This window comes from Penicillium angulare (assembly GCF_028827245.1).
Source record: "Penicillium angulare strain IBT 27051 chromosome Unknown utg000003l_segment0_segment0, whole genome shotgun sequence".
NCBI classification, from domain to species: Eukaryota; Fungi; Ascomycota; class Eurotiomycetes; order Eurotiales; family Aspergillaceae; genus Penicillium; species Penicillium angulare.
In genome coordinates this window covers 699,168-716,354 of record NW_026623162.1, presented here as the reverse complement: position 1 = coordinate 716,354, position 17,187 = coordinate 699,168, and the positions used below count along the sequence as shown (strand labels likewise).

Genomic DNA, 17,187 nt, shown 5'->3' with positions numbered 1-17,187 from the left:
CCATTTATGGTCTACTCCGTATTGTACATGCTTGAATCAAGATAAAGACCGTGATTTGGCCCACGAGTCAGGACAGGTATCTTAGGGCTTCGGATGGATAGTCCGAGTCACTGTAAAACATTATTGTGGCTTCGGGAATAAACCTAAATAGTAGAAAAGTGGCCATTACATGTATATTCCATTATCTCCGAAGATGCGAATGATACCCGTATATTCAAAGTGGATGATATTTTCATGATTATTGTTCATTATACAGGCCAAGGCAGTAAGTATATGTACACTTGATTCTTTCAATATTTTCATATATGAAGTAACAAAGAAGATTGACAAGAAGCCCAAAGGGTGAATAATATTACACAAGAATAAAAGTGGGAAAGAAGAAAAACGAAAAATAAAAAAGGTATAAGGCAAGAAATGCGAAAGTGAGCCTGGGATGAAGAAGTCCCTATCGGCATCACTGTCATCCAAGTAAATGTGCAAGGATGAAAAAGACTGGAATGAGCAGTCGAAGATTTGAACACGAAAGGTTTAAAGAAAGCCATAAATAACGCCAGATTGGGTATGTCATGAGTGAAGCGATCATGGCCTGATTGTATATACCCATACCCTCTCAAATACCCCATCTTTTTCGTTCAGGTTTTGCGTAAGTTGTGGAGCGTAAATCCAAAATAGTTCTTCCGAATATTCTCTTCGCCTGGAAGAAAGTAACTCGAGAGGGGGGATGTAAATGCAAATGCAAAGCGGCAGATGCGATGCTGCTAATAATGCGAGTTGGAATATTCAATGGGAAATCAGAAAAAGTGAAAGGAAAACAGACTTGAAGAGGTTAATCAGCCCGAGAGCGGCGATCCATCTCTTCCATTGGAAGGTCGTCATCGGAGGCGATGTGTTGGTAGGAGCGCACCTTGCGGCGCTTGACGACTCGGTAAATGCCGTAGACCACACCACCGATGCTGCATGAGACTAAGATGAAAATCAAGAGACCACCAACTCCACGAATCACTTCGTAGGCCTTGTAGACGGATTGTGCGACCTCCTTAGCATTGGCGTAGGATGAATCGTCTGATGCAGCCTCGTGGTCCATATCCATGCCGTCACTCATGCTATCATCGTGTTCGTCGGAGGAACTAGACGAAATCTTGTCGTAGGCCGCCGAGAGGAGGGACGGGTCATCGGGGGATGGGTTATTAGCGCCTTGGAAGCCGACAGAGTGCCAGTTAGCGGGAGCATCACTGCGCGTAACTTCAGACTTCATCATCGAATTGCCATCCTTGTCAACTGCTTCGGCAACAATCCAATCCATGTAGCCATCAACAATGTACATGGTCTCGAAGTCGGTCTTGTTAGCGTGGCCAATAAGCACAGCTCCACCACGGTCATAGGCCTGGGCATAGAAGTTCCATCCAGCAACGTCAGTGGCGCCATTCCAGCTGACGTGGATGATGGTAGTCATGTCAATGTTGCTGGTACCGTAGACGGAGGCCACAACATCAGGCGGGGTATTAGGACGACCAATGAACTCGGACTTGTAGGAACGGTAGGTGGAGTAGCGACTCGAAGCAAATTGGGCAGTCATCAGTACATCACCGTTAGGAGCGTGCTCAGATTGATAACCCCGTTCGCTCCATCCGACAAATGTGTTACCGTTGGGAAGGGTTTGGGTGTTTCCACGAAGAAGTGTCAATCCATTATCAGGTCGGTTGAAGCGCTTGAGAACGGTAGCAGTCATGGCTTCAGTGTCCAATTCCACATACAAAGCGGAAGACATAGTTTCGTCAGCGGCACGTTCGTCGCCTGCGTTGTTCAGGAAGGATATAACATGGGTAGTGCCATTAGAAGAGACGAATTTCACATCGTGTTGCTTCGAGAAAGTGAAGTCTTGCGCGAAATCACTAAGTGCCCCATGTCCACCAAGTCGCCACATGATACTTCCGTCATCATGAGAGATACCGTAAAGGGTGTTGGTGTATCGCAGCGAAAGGATGTAATCACCAGCCTCGTTCTTGTCCACCGAGTTGGCATGTACATAGTCCCAAGCGCTGCCAGAATCGTGTGCAGGGTTATCCGTCGCAAGGAACAACTTCGACTCTGCGACAGAGACCCAGTCGGCACTGTTCCACTCCGCGAGAACCTCATTGGTTTCGAGATCGAATTCAGCAAAGCCACCAGTCACGACCCAGCTTGTTTCATCTGGGCGACCCTGGTCTGCCAGACTGATCTCTTGCGAATGGTACACACAAGCCATGGCGGTCTTGCCGCCATCCAAAATGTTGAATTCGTGCATGTTGAAGTCGCTCATATTTTCCGGGGGGGTAACGGTGTGCTCCACCTGGAAGTGCTTATCCACAATGACACCGGTTCCCTTGTCTTCTCTATTCTCGCGATCCCATATGACGATAAATGAAAGGTGGGGGTCGCCATCTATATTCAGGTTGGCCTTGAAATCGAAGGTGTTGCGGTTATCGAAAAGGGTTGGACCTGCCCAAACGAGGATCTGTGCAAAACGAGGTCAGCAATTGCGCTTCGCGATAGTAGCGATTTGAGAAATTGAGATTAAAAAATAGATAAATAAATAAAGACCTACCCCATCATTATCGTAGATATACGGACCAACTTGATACTGTTGGTACTTTTTGGTGGCTTCCTCGGGGCTAATCTGGCCATATGGTGCGACAAACCAATATCCGGGGGCTTGACGTTCTCGATCATGATGAGTGACTTCCCACTTTAAAGCTCGTACTTCGGGGAGCTAAAATTTATAGTCTCGGTATTAGGTGCGATCACGCCATCAGATGGGGGGATCAGGGGATAAAGAGGCTCAACACTAACCGTGACGAAGGACATAAGATCTGCATCAAGCCTTTCTGCCACCACGCCATGCAGACAAGATAATAATAATGCGCCCAGGTACAACATGATGAACGAGTGGTCGGGAAGACACGAAGAGAACTTCCCTTGGGAGCACGGGGGTGGAGGAACAAACAAAGAATGGGGGGCGGAAGGGTTCAAAAAGAGAAGGGGAAAAAAGAGGGTAATAAAAAAAAAAAAAGGGACAGTCCAAGGGAGCGACATCCAGTGCCGGAACGAACGTTGGGTCCAAGTCGTCGTCAGTCCAGGGAATCTGGGACGTTCGAGTGGATTGAGAGGAGCTGAACTAGGGAGAGAAAAGGGTTAGGCCAAACACCAACACCCGACTCCGCTTCAGGGGAGGGCAGTGACAGGGGAAACGAGGGAATCTCTGACGATCCAGGTTAAACAGGATCTTGGCATTGGTTGCAGTGGAACCAGTGACAAACTGCAGGGACGACAGGACTGAAGGAAGAGAGAGAGCGGGATTGGCGGAGAATCAAGTACGAGTTACGCAGTTTCCTCTCTCTCTCTCTCTCTCTTTTTCTCGTATAGTTAACCCCGTTTGGATTGTCTCGTGCTTTGTATAGTTAAGATGGGCAACTTTATTATATTACTTATTTTAATTTCTATTTCTACTTCTACTTCTATTTCATTTCTAACCATCATCAGGCATATACATTGTCCTATTTACGATGATATGTCCGAACAGGTACCGGCCTTGTCTATTTGATTCAATTTTATTCAATTTTTCTCTTCTAGGTAGTTTCTGCTGATTTTAGTGTTTCCACCTCGTTTATCATCTCCATCAAACACGGGGATTGCCGGCTTTTCCGGCTTTGCTACAGCTTAGGCCTCTCCTCTCGCACTCTGACTGGCTGAGCCGCAACCACAGGGAGTCGAATGGAGTCAAAAAACGGGTGAAGACTTAGCTTACATACTCTAGGGGGATATTAAACCTTGGCACTCTAGCTGTGTTTGGCCTAGTCTCTGTAAAAAAGAATCAACAAATCGAACAATTTGCAACTCTCCCAGGCGTCCCAAGCCTCCACTGCGGAGATCGTAATACATCGGATATTTTTTTATCTTTTTTTCATTCTGTTTTTTGACTTTCTTCACTTCGTATGTACGGAGTACATCCGCGATAATCTCGTTGCCAGCACGCTTAATCATGGTGCGACATCTGCAAAACAGTCCATGCAGATTCTGCGACCGACGGTCTTCCTTTTGTTCCTGATGTCGATCTGTCAAAGGCCCACATTGTCTAGCCCTGTGGCGGCAATTGATTTTAGACCGAAAGGGGGCTACCATCCGATTTGACCCAATCGAAAAGGCCACGAAACTCAAGTTCAATCAAGTTAGGACCACTATCGAGTAGACATGTAAATTATCGGAGCATTGGCCCCGGGCGCACGGGGAAGGAACATTTACTACCTAACTTGCTCCGTTTTAGCGCAGTAGATCTGGTATTTTTTATATTCCAAGTTATACTAGGGATATGTAGACACAATTAAGCATTTCTCCATGCTTCGGACTCCGTTCGAAAAACGGAGAAGAAAATAAAATTGAAAAATCAAAAATCAAAAATCAAAAATCAACAACAACGGGGTCCCTGCTAGGTATCATCTAGACCCGTGGCGTTCTTAGTCCAGCCGGGAGACGCGTACCCCTCGACAAGCGATTCGCCCGCCGATTCCACGAGGCCAACCACCACGAGGCTCCAACTAATACGCGCCATCATAATAGCGGCTACGATTGGCGACTGGTAACAAGCATTCCCTCTAACTTTAGACCGACTAACAAGCACCAGGGCCCATATTAGTTACCCACGCCGAACACTGGGCACACTACATATATTCATGGATATTCAAGGAGTATTTACTCCACATCTGGGCTGGCCGGGTCACGGTCGGGAAAAAAAATAAATTGTGGGTCCCTGATGATATCAATCAACCACTACTCACCTACGTATCCCCTGCCAAGCCGTGTCAGGGGTTGTACAACATCTTCCGTCCGGAGGATAAGACAGCACAACATACTATGCGATGAATGTCATGATGCATATGGATATAAAAGCTTACGAGCCAGCTCATGAAAACTTGAAATCTAGTCGTGACTTCGGGGCTTTGCGATACCCTACTCCGCTCCGATGCGTCATACAGATCCAACCCATGGAGCACCTGGGCATGGATGTCCTCTTGACGATCTGTAGATCAAAGGTGTGTACGTATGCGACGTCTTCGTCACGCAGTGGATCGAGTACATAAGGGAATTGATCTGACTAGAATTACAATGGGTGAGTGATGATATTGTCATCCATGTCAGGTCTGAGTAGCCCTGCGAATCTGATGAAGACGGAACCAAACAACTTGTGAGAAGGTCTGCGTGACGTGCGCCCGTGGCCAGTATCCTCTTGTGCATCTTGATGGTTCAATTCTATACTATGGGAAACGATGCTTTCGCGTTGACTTACCAACTATGAAGTAACATCTGAAATCTTACTCATCATGATGATATATCCTTTCTGTATTACTGAATCAACTTGGGCTCAACTCGGCAGGCTTGTTTTGGTACACTACTGGCGTTTAAACTGGGACGAGGGCTAAAGTATATAGATTTTATACGTACGCCCCAACTCGGAGTACCTCCTCCTGCTATCTAGGCGCGATTTGGGAACCGAATACAAAGCCTTCCATCCTGTGTACTTCTGTTTAAGCCCCCGCCCCCGCCCCCGCCCCTGGGACAGATCCATTTTCATTCGAGAACTAAAAGTCTACTACAGTAGTAGCCGACTGTCAGACCATCACTCAATAAGAATTAGGTATCTGAGCACAGGGTCTTCCTGAACCCTGAACCCTGAACAAGACCCGTTTGGGTATTAGCCTCCGCCACGATACGATCGATCGGGCTCATTTGACAGCGCATACTCCTATGCTGACAGGGCTGACAGCCAATGCGTTGGTACCATTGGAAAAAATATCATCACTTGGAGAGCCATGGTAGTATTGAGAATGTTACGGCCTTGGAATGCATGTAGTATTCCCCGCGTGATCAATTTCTGCCTTAGGCATAAATGAAAAGGTGAGGGTGAGGGTGAGGCTCATCTTAGTTCTGGACAGGGTCATGGTCGGGAGACACAACATTTGAAGACAAAGCAAGAAACCTTGAGCTAATGGTCTAGGTACCAGGCGATGAGAGACTTGCCGAAGAGATGGAAGTCAATTCATTGATAAACTATATTGAACTGTTGGTAGCAAGCTTGGCAGTGGGATAGATAGCTATTGGAGACTGGATAAACTCCGTCCTCTATCGCACTGCTACCTCTTCTACGTCCAAGGCTACTACTACATACATAGGAATTCCTATATTTGGCCTTCATTGGTCGCCATTGATACTTCCGTTCTGTCTCCCGTCTCCATATCGAGCTAATTATCAAGATTCTAAAAGCTTACGCGATGCTAATGACACAAAGAATGTCCACCACTAGGAAACCGAAGTCTCCAGCCAAAACAAGGAAAGTAAAACTTCAATTGCATGGACCCTTTCCCCCCACAGATCAACACGGGATCTCCGCGCGGCACACAGATAACCCAGGAAGCGTGTCTTGCAGAATGCTCCCCAGAACCCGAAGTTGCACTGACACACTGGCAAAGTTAACACACTACATCTTGTTTCTCGGGATGGGATTTTACGTGTCAATTAAGCCCCGATCCGACTGTTTATCCACCGATAGTGGATTATGCGCAACCGCAACCCGATGTCTATGCTGATCGGTGAAGACCTGTGCCCGAGAATGTATCAGATTACAATGTGCCAATGCAACTTGAGAAGTAAGTGCCAGGTAGGCGCATGTAGGTAATTCTGAAGTTGGGTACAACCTGCCTTAGTGGGTAGGTCACCTTCTCAGCCCGAGCTTCTTCCTGGTTGGTGACGGTCTTTTCAATCTACAGTACGAGTGCTAGTCATGAATGACACCCAATGTAGCAGAATATCAGCAAAAGGATTTTCAGGCGTACCTTGCCTTGATAACGATAACGATAACTTTCTCCTCGAAGCCTAGTGAACACATAGTCTCCGACGTGATGGGGTTGCCCATCGTGTCTAAAATGGAACTAGCCGACATGAATCATGAAGACACGGCAATGGCATGGCAAGGTTTCAATGCTTATAAACTTTGTGCAGAACTACACCACTGGGGATACCTGATGATGCCATTTGTGCACACGGGTGATGTCACGGTTTGAAGCATAGTGGATAATGCTGTATGTTCATGTTGGAGGGGGGGAAGTTGTCTTGGCATTCTGCAGTGGATTCACAGTCGCATGGTTGGTTACTGTATTCCGTACATGGACGGGATGATGCACAACAACCACGACAATGAAAAAGGGGGTATAGATCTACGACAAGAATGAAGAATGAAGTGCTACGGGGTCCCATATCTACTCTAGTAGTATGTATGTATGTATGGAGGTCTAGTAGCTATACTCCGCCGAAAGGTCCGAAACATGGCCCTCCGCATGGTCCGTGGTTGCAGCGATGCAACCATCCTACCTTAATCTGGAGATTAAACCGGGTCCGAAAAAGAAAAAATAGGAAAATATAGGACTACGCAGGTAAGGAAAAATGTCAAACACGATAGATTAGACAGGGTGAACATGTTACCTGTGCTTTGAAACAAGATCTAACTAGGGCTGAATATAGAGAAAAAATAGGGTGTTGTGGTTTTTCCAGGTCTCCACGAGGTTATAAGTTGGTCGGTTCCACTGGGTGTAACGGTCCCGACCAGTTGGGCCGGCTACCACCGTTGCACTCAAGGGGGTCATTGACTATGTACTGACATACCACGCTCGAAGGAATGGGAATGTAAATTGTATACAATAAGGATGTCAATGCTCTAAGACAGACATTGTGATTGCTTTTTTTCTGACAGAAACTCAATAGAAATTACTTAGTAGTAGTGCCTAGATGAATTGAAGTCCTTATCTTGATGCCATGAAATTAAACTCAAAACTTTCTCCGCAGTAAGATAACGGGTTCATTACCTCCAATACGACCCTCGCCACAGTGACTCCCACCCATAAACTGTGCTTCCCCTTAAAATTACCGTACCATACCAATACCCACTTTGCGCATTGCGACACCGCAAGGGCTTCAAGTTGCACTCCGAGTGACACTTGATCACGAAGAATGGACCAATGTTGATCCATACTTCGCCTTGTTGACCTTTTTCTCCTTTTTTCCACTTTCCACTTTCCATTTTTTTCCCATTTTTATTTAATCATTTTAGATTATTATTTTCTTTCGGTTCTCCTGCGCGGCTCTCCTTTGCTCACGCGGGTGGGGGGTTTCTCTGACTTCTTCTGCTACATTCACCTCCCCGATCCACCTTAAACACTACTGTGGGAGTGTCACCTAAGACAACCCACTCAACCTATAAACTCCCCTCCCCAGAATTACCCTTTTTTCTATCTTATCTTTGCTCATGTCGCCCTGATCTTCCCCCCGTTCATCCCTCCAATCGATATCCGTCAACAACCATCCGACCATGTCGGCCCCGTTGGTGAAAGTCTTGCACCGCCTGCAGGAGCTCTTCCATAACGTCGTCTCCGCTCTCGAAACCATGATCCTCTTTCCCTCCCTCTTCAAAGGCTTCGGCCACAAACGCCGCAAGCCCTTCCTCGGCGCACACTGGCGTCGCCGGACACTCGATGACTTCGCCGGCGAGGTCGAGACACTATTCACCACTCCTCTTACCACCTCGAAGATGATCGACATGTCGGAGCGAATCCGCGCCCAATTTCGACATTGCCTCCAGGATTCACCTTGCAACATGCTCCCGTCATACACAACCGCTTTACCTTCTGGAAACGAAAAAGGAACATATCTTGCGCTGGATGTAGGAGGTTCGACGTTCCGAGTCGCGTTAATTGAATTATCGGGTCGAGAGGAGGAAATGCGCATCTTGAAAGTAGCGTCTTCTTACATCGACAACACCGTGAAGCTATTAGAAGGAACTCAATTTTTTGACTGGATGGCGGGACATATTGAGACTATGTTAAAGGATGTGGGGGCGAACTATGGACGCGGCGAGGTCGCTTTGCCAATGGGTCTCTCCTGGTCATTCCCGATTGATCAGACATCGACTAGTAGTGGATTGGTGATTCATATGGGCAAGGGTTTCCACTGCTCAAATGGTACCGTCGGACAAGAGCTGGGTCAACTGTTGATTGATTCGTGCCGTAAGCGCAGTTTGAATGTCGAAATGGCCGCCATTGTCAATGACGGTTCCGCCGCTCTGCTTTCACGCGCGTATGTCGATGAGAAGACTCGCATGTCCTTGATTCTCGGTACAGGTACCAACATGGCTGTTCATTTCCCAGTGCACGATATTGGGAAAAGTAAATTTGGAGTCCGGCCCGAGGGATGGTTCGACTACTCTAAGCACGTTATTGTCAACACCGAGTTGAGTATGTTTGGTGGTAGTGGCATTTTACCGATGACTCGTTGGGACGAGGTCTTGAACCGCACCCATCTACGCCCCGACTATCAACCCTTGGAGTATATGATTACCGGAAGATACTTGGGTGAAATTGTTCGCCTAATCGCCATGGAAGCTGTAGAGACAGCCGGTCTTTTCGGAGGCGAGCTTCCCCATTCCATGCGCGAGGCCTATTCCTTCGACACCAGCATTGTCGCATTCCTCGAAGACGATTCCTCTGTTTCTCTAGCTGGATCCGCTGCCCTTTTACAAAAAGAACACACCTTCCCGAGCTACCCCTCTGTCGAAGATCTTCGCTTCCTCCGCCGTGTCTGCCAAGTTGTCTCCCGCCGCGCCGCAGCATACCTAGCCACCGGTATCCACAGCATGTGGTGTCTCAGCAACGAGGCCGAATTCCCAGCCACATCATCCAAAGCTACTTCTCTCAAAGAATCTCCTGAAGTAACAGTTGTCGAGAGCAACGAGGCTACCACTAATGTCTCCATTGCGTGCGACGGTACCGTCATCAACAAGTACCCCGGCTTCCGCGACAACTGCCAAGCCTACCTGGATGCGCTTGCCGATCAATCCCATCCAGGCTCCAAGTCTGCTATCTCTCTGGACCCAGCTCCCGAGAGTGCTATTCTTGGTGCTGCCGTCGCTGTGGCTGTTGCCGTAGCCGAAAAAGCCGATCAATAAGAATCGGCAACACTTGATACTGAAACGAATGATGCACCATCCCCGCAACGCATAGACGTATCGACCTTCTTCTTTTCATTGTCATTTTCTTTCTCCTTTCCAACCTCATCATTGGTCGTCGGCGTATGATCTATGTCTTTTCCCCTCCTTTTATTTCTTCTTCTCTTGCATGGGCATTCCCAGTTCAGGGGGACGTTATGCATCGGCGAACCCGACTTTTTGATTCAAATTAGCATTTACCAGGTGTTTTCTTTTCATCGTTCTTCGCATGGGTTGATCAATAGCTATGATACGTATTACTTTTTTCTTTCTCTACTGGCTTGGGCGGAGTACGGCACTTCGGTTCCTCTGGTCGTTTTTCTTTACCTTTTCCTTTGTCTCATCGGAGGTTGATTAGTCCTGGGTTGTATTTACCCATTGCTCCCTCCATTGCATTTTTATTCAGGTCAGATTGAGTGGAGGAACAAAGAACTATTATTTGCATGGTTCTCGGACCGTGGTCTATTTGAGCTTCATGTTCTCTTACCCTAATACCCTTTTTCAACTTTGTTATGTCTAGATCACTCTGCCGTTGTGCGGTTCGTCTCATGGTAGCATCGTATATATGTCTCCATTTCTTGATAATAATCAACTTGATCTAGTAAGACTAACCCTGCAGAGTCACAAATAACCTTGGAAAGCAAAGGCTATATTGCCAATCAACAAACTTTCGGATTCTGGAGGTCTTCAATGCCTAAAGGCGCTTGGTACATGTGTTGAGATATACTACTACCCAAGTCTACCCAAGTATGGACTAGCATAGTCTTCGTATTATGGTTAATACGCTACGATTGGGAGTTTAAGGCGCTAAAATCCTTGTTACAGATGGTAAAACGATTTCAACACTAGCCTAATAGAGAGAGCCCTCCTCTCGTGGACTACAGTGACATACATACGGAACTTGAAGAGGCGACCTCAGTGAAAAACACTTGACAAGCGACATGAAATACTCCAACAACTCTCTCTAGATTGACTAGTTCCTATGGCCATTTCTTAGAATACTCATCTCAACTTGTTCACACAACTTCTTCACTGCGGTAACCTTCGACACCAAAGCCCAACTATTACGAGACAGAATTCCGCCTGGCTCATATTGAGCAGCGAAGGCTCCACGGTTGGAAATGATATTTTGATCGTGAAATTCACGAAGTATATATTTGGTGTTCTGGATATGTTCTGAACCATTATGTTAATAATAATAGAAAGGAAAGAAATGCTAACCTTAAAAGGCGCATGGCTCAATTTAAACCCACCTAGTGCTTTTCTTAGCATTGAATGCTGATATATTACCTGCGTCAACTTTTGGACCTGCGCTTGCTCAGGTAATTTGGCTGCTATATCATTGTAACCTATATTGAATGTCGAGGGGTGAAACCCATCTCGTCCTGAAAAGTCTAGTGATATGTTTTCAATTAGCAATCGCTTCTCATGGTAGCCACATGTGCAAGTTCAAGTTCTTAAAAACTCACGGTCATCTTGCAAGAGCCCAGATTGGAAGAATGAAAAGAACGCCGAATCATCCGGTGTTTCCTGGTCAAGCTTCCCCCACAACATCGGGCCAGTCAGCCCTGCCAAATAGATGGCGATAGGGTATCTCCAGATCGGTTCAACATTTTCCAAAATCTCTTCGATGGCCTTCAACCGGTCTATCATATCCGCCGAAGAAAGCACCGGGAGGTCAGAGCTTGACCATATATCTTTACGAAGGCGAATAACTTCTTTGGCCCAGTCTCCTTCCTTTTCTCCGGGCTCAGCAAAATTTGGTTGTATACGACGCAGTCGATTATTTTGAAAAATGAGATCCGCTGGAATAACCTGACATTTATTTTCAATCTTCAATGCTCCCTGTGAAAGGTATTCTCCGAAGTAGAGGTCTCCGTCGCGCCAAGTCTTCACCCGTCTCAAACTCTTATATTCCTCACTCTGGTCGTATTCGCAGAAGATATTAATTAGATCCAAGTCCCGCATGAAAGTACCTTTGGGGAACTTAGTTGTATCGATAACATACAACTTGATATTCGCAAGACTTGAGCGGTTCTTTTTGCTTAGGTGTCGATAGTAGATATACTGGATAGCGAAGAGGAGCGAGCTAGTCCATGAGACGAAATTATCGTCTAGGTCATACTTTGGCCACCATCGGAGATGTACCTTGAGTATCTCAGCTATGTTTGTTCGTTTCTTGATGGTGAAATTGGAAAAGATATCTTCTGTAGACGAAGGCCTGTTATCCTTGGCGGCCTGTGATTTCACCCAAATTTTATTCGTACTTCCATCTGACTCAGGAGTGGCGATCCGAAAGAGGAAACGGGGTAGTCTTTTTTGAGTTGTTCCCAGGCTTCTTGGGGGATAGAATGGTAGCTGTTCCAGATGATCTGTCTCTTCGGGCCGATCAAGTGCATCAGATCCGTCACTTAAATGAGTGCTTCGCAACCCCTCAGTGAGCTCGTTCATTTTGGCGGTGGTGTTAGATATTTGTTTGAAATATATACGAGCAAGGGAATGACTTGCAACAAATGTCTTGAAAGATTTCTGGAATATTTGTGAGATTACATATAACTACTAGCACTCTCCACCCGCTGTCTAGGATACGTTCAGGCGAGCGGGGTTGACCCTTAGAGTGCCCAATTATAGACCAGGATCATTATATCATGCGCCTCATTAACATGTGACCGGAGCCCTAGAGTTACAAGCTATAAGTATTATTACCAAATAATTGTTTTGTGTTGATTACTTCATGTTCATCGGCTACGATACATACTACATAGTAGAAACAGCTTCTCCGACCCCAGATATAAAGCGGAGCCTTTCGTGCTCAGGTAGCCGGACCTCAACCAAATCAGGACCTGATAAAAACCACAAAAATCGAGATTCAACTTTAATTGAAGAGATCAAATTGTAGTCACTGTATAACACTTTGTAAATTTTTATATGATATTTTTATTAAAAGCCGTGGCCTTTCGCTCGATAAAATGTATATGCTCATATGTAGTATACCTCACCAGAAATGGATGACGCCTCTAATGGTAATTGGCTGCCCCACGAGACTATGCGCACAAGAATGCTCCACACGACAAATTTCCCTAACCAGGTGAATATAGCTTTTGTATCGAAAAAAAATAAAATCACAAGTTAAGAATTGCTACCGACAAGCACCGTCAAGATGCGGCTCAAAGCGCCCCAATTCCACTTGCAAGAATCCCGGAAGAGCCTCCAAAGCACAATAACAAGAAAAAAACTTCAACCCACCTCACAATCACTACAAAAACTCTGCCAAAGACTCACGGAAACATGCCAATTGCAAAAGACCCAATCTCAAACTCATATCTTCAATCTCCCACAAGAACTACTGGACGAGATAGTCGGGTATCTCCCCGTATTAAGTCAAGCTTCTCTAGCAATCTCTTGCAGATCATTCTATATTCGTTTTCAACAAATACTTCAACATCCAACACTTGAATACCCAAAACACCTCCTCCGCAATGACCAGCCATACATCAAACGCGCAATTGAAAAATCCGACTACACAAAACTAGTTCGCTACCTCGAGACATCAAATTGGAAATTCTGTCCTAGCTGTGCAAAACTACACCCCAATTCTACATGGCGAAGGCCTAAAAGACAGCGCAGCTACCAATTGCAATTCTTTTCAGGCCAAATACCTCAAACGGAAATCTATACGTGTCCTAGCAATGCGGCACTAACACGCGATTACCAAGAACGGGAATCCAGCCTTAGCTGTTGGCATTCCATTCCACCTTTAAGCATCCAGCCATCTAAGCGAGACTGTCTCCCCTGGGCTGGCATGGTAAATGTATGTCCCTGCCTCAGCATGACATATTACCACCGTGATCAAATGAGACATCTCCTTCAATCAATGCAGGGCGAAGGACACGGCGGAACGGAATTCTTTTTCGAGAATGACTTCTTCCGTCCAAATTCCGCACATCCAAGCCCCTTAATCTATCACCAGTGTGCCAAGGAGAATAGTCTTGTAACGGTAGGGGTTGTGACAGTATTTTACGCGCAGCAGGGATATCTCATTATTCAAAGTGACTATCATGTTTGTGTTAAAGGGGGAAAGCTCCCGGTGGACATGGAGCCACCGTTTAATTGTTCAAAAAAGGAGAAACTCAGGTGGTTCTATCGGTTCACTCACTTCTTGGATGAGTATGAGGTACAAGGTGAATCGAGCTCTAGGCCGAAAGGTTTCGCTGTCAAAACGATGAAAGCCAAACAGGCGCCTGTACGCGCGACGGAATTTATGGTCTCGCTGAAGAGAAATTTGGGAAAGGGGAAGTGGCCAGATACTAACTGGGAAGACTGTCGGCTTGTTGGAAGTGAGAAGAAGTGATTCTTTGAAAGTTTCGGGTTTATTTGTGAAGAGTATTGGCTCAAACTATCTTGACTGCACATCATGGATGACGATGGGTTACCTACTAGTAGTAGATATGGTTGAACTTGAAACGTCAAAGAAGCAGTCCCTGCTTCGTAGGAAAGATTTTACTACCCATATGTCGCGTTTAATGGATTGCTGTCTTAATATTTCTTCATTATCTATATTTAGGCAGGGACCTATATAGCTTGCATGAACAACTAGCTTCGCATGTCATTTCCTTTTCCGCGCATTTAAACAGGTTGAATTGAAGGAAGAGATCCTAATGGATTGAATAGAGGCCTTAGCCAATGAAGCAGTAAAACAGTCTAAATACTCACCTGCATTCTCAGTAAGCAGCCTTCAGAGATCACCCCTCAATAGAAGGGATCAACCAGCCAATTGGCTGCTGTGATCATTGCCTAGAGTAACCTTTGTCCTTCATGAATCTCGGTTTATCCGAATTGTAAGCCCTCTCGGTTTAACTATTCCCGAAAAGAGCCATTCATCTCCTCCAAATAAGTCTGGTGGCGCATGAGTCCAAAACGGCTATTCAAGAGCCTTGATCGAAAGCCTTCCCGTCGCCAAGGGGTGCCGCCATAATTTAAGTTCAAATTTCAAAACGCCAACGAGACAAAGTTGAAAGACTATGCTCTGATTTTACGAGGGAGCGGCACAAACCAAGCCCCCGGGCTAAGTTCTACCGAAACTAGGATGCTTTTGATCTGGGCGCGCGACCTAATAGCGCGTGATGGTGCTAGCCCCACCCGGCATCCCCAGATTTAAAATCCGGGGAAATAGTCCGGTTAATCCTCGGACTTGAACGACTAGCTATTTCCTCTCAAAAGAGAGAAGGAACAAAGCCTGGATCACTGGTTCTTTCGGCTTAGGAGCTTGGTTTTTTATTCTGCGTATCCTCAATTGTATTCTTCACAGCAAGCATCATGTCGAAAGCAAACGACGCAGACCATATCGAGCATTCGCCAGACGATGCCGCAGTCACCCCTCCCAACGCCAATGAAATCCGCGGTCGAGCTATCCAGCAACAAGAACATAACCGCGGATACTGGGAGACCCTCACCAAAGACTCACGGCTTCTCTTCTGGATCGGAGTAATGCTCTGGACTCTGATCGTGCGCGGATTCGAAAACCAATCCTCCAGTTCCGTGATCAGCATCACAGAATTCAAACGCAGATTCGGCACAAAGGATGAATCAGGTGCATACTTCATCGCAACAAATTGGCAATCTGCACTAAATGGTGGATCGAATGCAGCTGCTATCTTCGGAGCATGGGCTGCCTCTTACTTTGCCGATATCTTCGGTACAAAGCCTGTTCTACTCACCGCATGCGCTATCAATATTGTCTCTGTCGGAATTGAATATGCGACGACCTCCATTGAGATGTTTTTCGGGGGTAAGGTGGCCAATTTTATTGCTATTGGTGCTTTTCAGAATCTTTGCACTGCTTACGTTGCTGATATTTCGCCGTTGGCTATTCGTGCGTCGGTGATTGGATTTTGTAATCTTTCTCAATGTATTGGACCCTTTATCTCGGCTATTATGTCCTATTATACATCTAGCTGGGACAATGATTGGTCTTGGAAGTCGATTGTGTGTGCCCAGTGGGGCTTTGCTGTCATATCATTTATCGGACAGATCTTCATGCCAGAGTCTCCGGTATTTCTTGTTCGAAAGGGGAAGATCAAGGCTGCTCAGAATGTTCTCGGACGACTGTATAGTGAAAGTCATGATGCAGATGGTCACTTTGAACGTATCAAGTTGACGCTCGAGGAAGCCGAGACTCAGAAGTCAGCTACTTATCTCGAATGTTTCCGAGGAACCAACTTGCGCCGAACATTGATTGCCATGCTCGTATTCTCGGCTGAGCCCATGTCTGGTCTTGGTTTTGTGTCAAACTACGGCTCTCTTATGTATCAGTATCTTGGTATTGGGGACAGGCAGTCTTTTCTCATCCAGATCGGCGCTCAGATCCTGTCTATGTCCGGTGCTATTTTCTCGGTCTTGGTCAGTGATTTCTGGGGTCGACGACCAATGTTTATTGCGGGGTGTATAAGTTTGACGATTCTTTTACTTTGCATGGGTATTTCAGGATCAGTAAACACAACCGCAGGTATGGGTTCTTCCTAAAAAGTCTTGATCAATTGATTTAACTAATGAACCACAGGTATAACTGCCTCTGTTGGCTTTTACACGATGTACAACTTTGTATTCAACGCAGGCGTAGGATCAAACGTGTACGCAATTGCTGGTGAGGTCCCAACTTCAATCCTGCGAACGAAGACACTTGCAATAGCCATATCTTCAGAACAGGCGATTTACACAATGTGGTCATTCGTCTCGCCTTATATCTTCAATCCAGGGTATGGCAATCTCAAGGCCAAGATTGGTTTCGTGTTCGGTGGATTCATGCTTGGGTATATTTTTCTGGCTTTCCTCTTTGTTCCCGAGACTCGCTTGCGCACTTATGAAGAGTTGGATGAGTTGTTCATGAATAAGGTTCCCACGCGTCAGTTCCGTGGATATGTCACTGTGGCTGAGAGACGAGCTGCGGAGGCCTATAACGTCGAGCATAAGATTTTGGACGCAGAAAGGGAAGATGTTTGATGATGGCGTTGATCAAATGCTCAAATTTTTCTTGTGTTGACCGAAAATGTGCAATTTTGACTCTGGCAGCTCGGATAATTTATCGATTTCCAAATCACCTTTGATCTCTGATGATTTTATACGAT

At 46.1% G+C, this 17,187-nt stretch overlaps 4 protein-coding genes across 4 annotated transcripts; 2 read left to right on the top strand and 2 right to left on the bottom strand.

Annotated features, from left to right (window-relative positions):
- Nucleotides 1–826: 826 nt before the first annotated feature.
- N7478_002490 (uncharacterized protein) lies at nucleotides 827–2,916 on the bottom strand (the record flags this gene model as incomplete). Its single annotated transcript, XM_056918704.1, has 3 exons — nucleotides 827–2,494; nucleotides 2,585–2,749; nucleotides 2,830–2,916. 3 exons carry the CDS (start codon nucleotides 2,914–2,916, stop codon nucleotides 827–829), a joined length of 1,920 nt encoding a protein of 639 aa, XP_056781862.1.
- A 5,476-nt stretch (nucleotides 2,917–8,392) lies between these two features.
- Nucleotides 8,393–10,024, top strand: N7478_002489 (putative hexokinase; the record flags this gene model as incomplete). The annotated part of the gene is made up of 1 exon (XM_056918703.1): nucleotides 8,393–10,024. One exon carries the CDS (start codon nucleotides 8,393–8,395, stop codon nucleotides 10,022–10,024), a length of 1,632 nt encoding a protein of 543 aa, XP_056781861.1.
- A 1,488-nt stretch (nucleotides 10,025–11,512) lies between these two features.
- On the bottom strand, nucleotides 11,513–12,514 carry N7478_002488 (uncharacterized protein; the record flags this gene model as incomplete). Its single annotated transcript, XM_056918702.1, has 1 exon — nucleotides 11,513–12,514. One exon carries the CDS (start codon nucleotides 12,512–12,514, stop codon nucleotides 11,513–11,515), a length of 1,002 nt encoding a protein of 333 aa, XP_056781860.1.
- A 2,865-nt stretch (nucleotides 12,515–15,379) lies between these two features.
- Nucleotides 15,380–17,062, top strand: N7478_002487 (uncharacterized protein; the record flags this gene model as incomplete). Its single annotated transcript, XM_056918701.1, has 2 exons — nucleotides 15,380–16,568; nucleotides 16,623–17,062. 2 exons carry the CDS (start codon nucleotides 15,380–15,382, stop codon nucleotides 17,060–17,062), a joined length of 1,629 nt encoding a protein of 542 aa, XP_056781859.1.
- Nucleotides 17,063–17,187: the final 125 nt, after the last annotated feature.